Genomic DNA, 8,037 nt, shown 5'->3' with positions numbered 1-8,037 from the left:
TTAAGATGCAGTAAAGGAAACAGTCTGAATTGTTGTGGGGATTTTAAATATGACATACCTCCAAATAACTTTGGGTTGAAATTAGTAGCCAACAATATGTTAGCCCCGCCTTCTTTTTCCCTCAAAACCTTCTCAAGTGAAGTTGCGTGATCGTCAAAAGCAATGAGACGAACTTTCTCCCCGCTTCCAAACAAAAAATACAAGTGTAAAAGCAATAAAAAGGGTTAATGTAAGAACTGTATTCAGCGTACACAGAAGTAGGTGTAAGTCAGAGAGGGTCAAACCTTTCAAGGGACATGACTACTAACATCCTCTCCAAGGTCTCTGTGATTCTATTTCTATATGCCATGCTTGAACATACTTGGCCCATGACATCTAACGAGGGAGCAGAGAGGGAAAGTTAAGACGCAACCATGAGGGGGGACAACTGGTTAACTTGACAAAACAACAGAAGTGATTTTTGGTCTACAAAGGAAATTGAAGACGCCCACTCTTAATATTGTCTACATTTTTTTAGGTTGACCCATCTAAAAGCAGCGAGCTCACAGACTATCGATTATGGAACTGAGCTTCAAGAGATCTAATTAATATTGGAAGCAGGAAACATTGAAAGGTTTAAAAATAAGACAGACTTGGAAGATCAGTATTGGTGTTGGCAAGAGAAATCAACTACTCATGAGTACGGAACCTGAAAAACTCTTTTGGGAAAATCCCAAAAGACTCATCAAATTTTTCAAAAACAGTAGTTGATATGAAACATATTGAAGTAAGCTTGAAACATGAGTTGCTTATGATGACTTCAAAGTCTAACATAATATATAGGCCCCCATCACGCAGCGAGTCTTCAAATTTTGCAAGGTGGGTAACATTGATCGAACCTTGGATGACACAACTCTAGAGGAAAAACACACAAATTAGATAACTATTCCTTAATCGAGGGAGTGATAAATGAAATAGTCTATTTATTTTGGCCGTGTAATATCATATGCATAGTACTGTAGTACTTAGTACGCTGAATGATAACAGATGTGTAGGCTTAGCTTAACTCCTATAAAAAGTATGAATTACTCCTTAAATTAAATTTTTGTTTGTAACGATTAAAGTAGATGATACAGTGTTTGTTTGAAAACCATTTAAATGGATAATATTAAATCACAGTACTAATCTATTACAACGCCACGACAAAATGTTTACTGATTTTCTTTTTATATCGACTATTATAGATTGATTATGTTAAATTGCTAATACGCAACCAATTTATCTGTTACACATGTTTCTGTTGCCAAATCATAGTCATCTGTTTTGAAAAGTTTATGGATTTAGCAACAAAGTAGCGACAATTTTTTCAGGTCTTTTTTATCCGCCACAATTTCTTTCTAAGTTTTTATCATTGACATGGACAATTTATAGTCTTATCATTGGTTATATATACAACATTTGTGTGTGTGTGTAATATATATCTATAAAGCATAAAAATAACTTTTGGAATTGCAGTTTCTTAACCAATCCATTATTTAAAAAAAAAATCTAGATCCACACTTTGTACGTTGTTTTCCAGTTAATTTATTTTGTTATCATTGTATTCCATATCGGTATTGTGTTATTGTGAAGTGTGAATCGTTGCCACTTGCCAAAACCGTAGCCATAAAGTGACAACATTGTTTCAACTATACTCGATTAGTGAACTTCCCGACTATGACGCAACGATCCCTTTCATTTATTGGACGTTTGACTAATTTAACTGTTTGACTTGGACGTTTGAGTCAAACATAAAAGTAAGCCAAAACCGAGTTTTGAGGAAGATCGCATATGGCTAAGGCTAACTTATGGATCTATACCTCCTCCATATAAGCCCACTTCTAATAAGTTCGGCTTCTTTTTGTTAGCAATATATTTTAGTTTTGCCAACTCCAAATTTTACTAATTATTCATTATACAAGTTCGACTTTAATTTTTAAAAAAATCTGAATTGATAAACAATTTGTTATTATATCTTATTGCTTATGTTCTTCAGAGGCTGCATCAGTATTCCAGACTACATCCTTTAATCTAGATGAGAAGTTTTTGTAGAACTGCAAAAAATAATTTCAAACATAAACCAATTACTCGAGGTGTTAACCGGATCTGAACCGGATAAAGATTGAACTGAAACATTTACCTTGTGAAACTCAAGGGTATCACCGCCGGTTTTCCTAAGCTCTACCACATGCAACGATGGCGCAACTTCAAACACTTATTAAATCGATGACCAAACCAAAACAGTTAGATAAACAACAGTATTCACCAAACCGGAGTGTTGTTATCACCAAAACCTATCTTTCTTCTTACCTCTGTAGCTACGGAGAGCTGACCTTTACGACCACTTTTGTCTCCTTTCATTTTTATCTACGATTTTATCAAACAAATGTTTTATAATGTTGGAGCTACAAAGACATAATTTGACACAGACAAAATAAAGAAGACGAACAAACAAACCTTGTAGTTGTCTTTACGACATTGAAGCCTAATGGCTTTGCTGTTTCTTCCATTTTCGACATTATCTCACTCGCAGATCGTTGAGATGTAAACCGCGTCTCTCTCTTCACAAGTTGCTGCAACACCAATAAAAGAACAGCTTTAGTTAGACTACCCCATATATGCATATGATAATATTAGACAATCGAAACAAATAGTAAGTAGAAAAAGAGTTCGTACGGCTTGCTTCTCAAACAAGTTTTCAAGACTGAACTCTCTTGAGCTAGAGATAAGTTCGAAAGCGTTCATGGATACCGGTTTCTCCTTCTTCTCTGTCACAAGACATTCCTATAGTAACAACACATGCACAGCAGAGTAGTATTAGTTGCTTTACTGTAAATGAACTACAAAGAATATTGGGAAAATGGCGCGGATGGTTTTTTTTTACCTTGGAGTTACTGAAAGCAGCATCAACATCATCTATGGTGATGTCCTCATCATCTTGATCAAATGATGGCGGCTTGTATCCTTGCTTGAACCATTCATCTTCTAGTAACTCTACAATACTTATTCTCTGCAATATAAACAGAAAAAAAGAAGTATTGTTAAGCTCTTGCACATTTTAGACCATTTGATCTTATGGTTGACACATCTCAAGTTATGCATTCATGTAAGAGGTGCTTACGGTTACAGGGCTGGGTTCGAGAATACGCTTAATGACTCTCTTGGCACCTGGAGAGAACCATGGTGGGCAGCTAAACTCAGCCTTGCATATCTGAAGTACACCAAAGATGAGATTAAGAAAGTACTGAGGAAAAGTAAGTAAGAAGAAGCAGAGGAAGAGAAAACTTACACGTTTGTATAATGTCATGAGATTAGGCTCATCAAAAGGCAAGTAACCAGCCATGAGCACATATAGAATTACACCACAAGACCAGATATCTGCTGCTGCTCCGTCATAGCCTTTGTCCGACAAAACCTGCCCGCAAGTTAAACAAATATGCCCTCGAAATTAGAGCCTATATATGATTCTATCTTTGGAGCGCATACAGAACACTTTATATGCTTTGCATCCTCCCTATAATCTGTTGGTGTAGGCGTCCGGCCTTCAGATTAGCGAATGAAAGAACATTAGAATCCATAATAGATAATAGAAATTTCAGATATTGGAGGAATTGTAAAAAGAATGAAATTGGAGAAGATGGCGTTATATAGGAATTGAAATACCAGAAATTGAATGACAAGTAGTGGGACTACTATTGATAGAGAAAACATTAAAGGAATGATTAAGCGGAACACAAAATTGAATGAGAAGTAGTGGGACTACTATTGAAAGAGAAAGCATTGAAGGACAGATTAGGCGGTTTCAGAGGTAAACCAAACGATAACGATAGAAGGGAGGAAACATGAAGACGGGGAGGTTGAGGTCGCACAGCAGAAGACGGTGGAGAAGACATTCGTGCAGAAAGGGTTTATTTGGAGAACAAAGCAAACGGATAATGATATTTGGGCCCTGAGAGAAAATATGAACTGGGCTTGGAAACACAGAAGAAGGAAATAATCGAGAACGAAAATGGGCTAACTCGATTTGTTAAGGCCTTATTACACACATTGGTATGCTGAGGTGGCAGCACAAGGAATGAGCAAAGTCTACTTTATATATATAGATTATTCTCATGAAATTAATGGAAAAACAACAAAACTACTTAGATTACATATCTATATTCCTCTGAAATTAATGAAACAGTAACATATACGAAGATAAGAAATATGTATCAGCCACAAACATCGAATTAATATTCAGAAATCTTTCATTATCAGTAGCTTTTCTGCAACTATAACCATTAGGATTAAACATTAGTATCATTACTTTTTCAAAGAAATAAGATTTAGGGTTTTTTAAAACAATACCTGAATTTAATTAAATTCAAACTTGTAGATCTACAATTACGATCATCTACGGATTCACCTGAAACAAAAAATTTTTATATTAGCTTACAAAACTATAAATAAAATTATAGAGGATCATACGACATACATATTTTAAAAGGTAAAGAAACAATACATAAAGATCTAGGATTGTTTGATCTTGCTTTCCAAACAACCACTACAAAAAGAAGGAATGCACAATTAGAATCCAATGAATCAAATAAGAACCAAAATTATATTACAAATATAAAATATTTTTAGTATAAAACACCCATGGTCCATGACCAATAAACCTAAAATACAATCAAACAATACAAAATCAGTAAAACATATTGTGTTCAACAATTTTTTTTATTTTAAGCTACAAACAATATTGGTTTATAGTCAAGGTTGGTTCATAAAAAGTAAATTACCTGTTGGAAAAAAAAAGTAAATTACCTACTAAATCATGCAAATAAAAATAATCAAATCTCTAGCTTTAATTTACGAAATCTATAATTATTGTTTGCGTTTGTTGTCTTTGTTCTTTTGCTTGTAGAAAAAAAAAAACTATCGAATAAGAATATGATCATATTTAACCTTAAAAATAAAATTAAATAACAAACCAGGAGAAAAAACCAAAAAAACAAATAAACATAATTACTAATAATATTTCACCGATTTGATTTAATTGCTTGCTTTATCAACTCATTTGTTCAATCTTGTTTTTGATATAAAAAACACTATATATATATATATATATATTATCAAAGATAGTTATGAACATCATATTATTACATATCATATTGCGATGTGCATATCCATAATCAGCTTAAACAAGAGAGATGGCATGAATGTTAATATATGTTAGATAATGTATATTAGTTTGAATCTTAACTTATACTATAATATTTTATATATGTATGAGTTTTAACATTTTAATATGGTAACAATTAACACACTTTTTTATAATGATTTTGTAGAGCAGGTGTTTATTAGTATATTTTTGTTTTTATTTTTTTTGAGATATTTGTTTTCTATTAATTAATGTCTCTGAATGTTTTTTTATATTAGTAATCATGTATTTTACCTTCATCACGATTAATCCTAGCAACACCTTTCTTGTTGCGCTACCTTGAGATAATTATCGCCTCAAAAGTAGCATTGCGACTCCTTTTCTATTAAAGATATAAAAAAAACTTGGCCTACATCGTGTTTCACTTACCTGCAAAGATAACGATATTAACAACTCTGAGCATTTTCTTAAGAAACGTTCGTAAGTACTTATTTGTTTTTTTTTTTTCTCTCAGACACGGTTATCAAGACACTCTCCGCAATCAAGCTACCCGGCGCCGGTGAGGCTTTCGGCCGCCAGCGTCGGGACAAAATCGATCAATCTCTCCCCCAGTTTTTCTCTGCTTTCTCTAGTGTAGCTCTGTTTAAATTTTTTCCCCAATTTGTTATCTTTTTTAACCCTTCCCAAACCCTAACAAAACCTATCTCTAATCACACCAGCGAAAACCGTCTGTGTCCGCCGATCTGCTACTCACTGGAGAGAACCTCTCCTCAAAGCTCGGACACCAACCGTACTCTCTCCTCACCGTGGTTATTTCAAGCGGAACTAGGATTCTCCCCAGTGGACCTAGGTTCCATCGCCGACCCAAACCAAGGTCACCGGCTGTTCCCGCCGATCTTTCAATCACCGGAGTTGCGCTTTGCAGCACAAAACCCTCAATTAGTCTCGGGAAGCCGCCACATCTATGTTTCATCTTGGCAATCGGGTTCAAAGTTAGGATTTTCCCCAGTGGACCTAACTACCAATGGCGACTTTTACCACGGATACCACACGATGCCGCTGCTCTCTCACTCACCGGAGAAGTCTCCTGCACCGCAGACCTCGCTGCAGCTCTCGGACGGCGACCTTCCTCGATATCCTGTGCGGCGCTTCCTGCTGAAACTAGGGTTATCCCTAGTGGACCTAGTTTTCAGCTTAGGCCCATTAAGCCAAAAAAGCCCTGAGGTCATCAAATCTTCTCAAACGGACATCAATAGCATCTCTCAGCCCAACTCCTCACCGCATATGAATCGCCATTGTCTTGAACTGATATGTTTCCCGATAACTGATGGTCGAAGACTCCATCGGCGAAAGGTAACACCAGCTCTGCTTTGGCTACTCATACATCCTATACAGAACCTGGCTTTAGATGTTTTTAGGGGCTTGTGGTTTGAGGAAAATTCAATATGGTTCCCTAGTTCATGTATCTCGATCTGTTCTAGCACTAGTGATAAACTTGGCTCTGATTTTATGCTCATTGACGAGTATCACTTAAGCTGGTCACCTGATGATTTAAAGCATCCTTTTCGTCCCACTCCTACCACTCGGATCCAAGACCATCTAATGTTTAGTGCGAATCATCGATATGATCCAATCCTTATGCTTTGTTTGGTAAAGCAACATTGTCCTGACTACAAAACCATAGTCTACCAACCGTTCGCTAAGAACACCTTTTCAACGTCATTAAGTCTAGATTTGACTATGACAAGTTTGTCTATCTTTGAGCTACTCATAGAAGACTTCTCAACAAACCTTGATCTCACATGGGGCAACCTGCTATCTAGCTTTTGCTCTAAAGCTCTCTTGGACTCTTTGTTGATCTATTTTATCTTACTTTGTTTGGCATTGGGGAATGCCTCTTTTGTTGTATGGTTTAAACTTTGGATTCTTGAATCCTTTTCCTTGTATTTCGTTTAGAAATGAATGAAATCAAGTGTTTAACAAAAAAAATAAAAAAACAACTCTGAGCATTTTCTTAGGAAATTTCATGTCATGCTCCCAATACAGATTTACAGGTATTGACGTATTGTCATGTTGGAAACTTAATTATGTAAGAAAAATATGTATATATCTATCTATTAAGGAGGTCCAAATCCATTCTCCGTCCATTTATTATTTCTTTTGTACTCAAAAGTACGTTATCTCTATGACCATTTTTTCGTAGGAAAATATCTCCTAATCTCAGTATGTAGGATATGTGTTTTTAACCCCAACTGTCTTCAAAATATTGTGACCAAAAATCTTTTGTCGTTGCAACGAAACATTAATATATCCATTCAACAACTTCATCATATGTATATGTGCTTTAAGCCAAATTGGTTTGTATGCGTACGTTTTGGAAAAAATATATGTATATAAAGAACTGCAGCAAGCGCTTCGTACTCATATATAATGTATTAGTGTACATATACGAATACGATAACATATGTGTAGTGATGTGTCATGGACATAATCGAATATTGGCTTTGTTAATTTATATTGCAAACTTTAAGTTTCCACATAACATAAGCATGACTTAAGTATTTGGCCTATATATTGACATTTTTCGTTTGCGTTTTAATTTGTGTCCGAAACTTAAAATTTGGAATACCTTCTTTTAATGAGGTCAAAAAAAAAAAGAGGTCAAAAAAAAAAAGGAATACCTTCTTTTAACCATAATGAATTTGCTATCTGCCCATAAAAGTACTACTCTTTTGGATTATTCAAAAATAATACTAATAAAGTTTGATTTTATCTCCTTAAATGACAATCTTGTGAAAGTCATATTCAAATTAAAACAATCAAACATTTAATTATATGATTCATTATTTTTAGCTGTACCCATTCAACTTTTTTAAAAT

The 8,037-nt window shown here is 34.9% G+C and overlaps 1 protein-coding gene and 1 pseudogene across 1 annotated transcript; one reads left to right on the top strand and one right to left on the bottom strand.

Annotated features, from left to right (window-relative positions):
- Positions 1-1,929: 1,929 nt before the first annotated feature.
- LOC104787866 (CBL-interacting serine/threonine-protein kinase 9-like) lies at positions 1,930-3,980 on the bottom strand (annotated as a pseudogene).
- A 2,231-nt stretch (positions 3,981-6,211) lies between these two features.
- LOC147944799 (uncharacterized) lies at positions 6,212-7,114 on the top strand. The gene has a single exon (XM_087512723.1). The coding sequence runs from the start codon at positions 6,212-6,214 to the stop codon at positions 7,112-7,114; it is 903 nt and encodes a 300-aa protein (XP_087368849.1).
- The last annotated feature ends 923 nt before the right edge of the window (positions 7,115-8,037 follow it).

This window comes from Camelina sativa, chromosome 5 (assembly GCF_030686135.1).
Source record: "Camelina sativa cultivar CO46 ecotype springtype chromosome 5, ASM3068613v1".
Lineage (NCBI taxonomy): Eukaryota > Viridiplantae > Streptophyta > Magnoliopsida > Brassicales > Brassicaceae > Camelina > Camelina sativa.
This window is presented reverse-complemented; position numbering and strand designations above follow the sequence as displayed.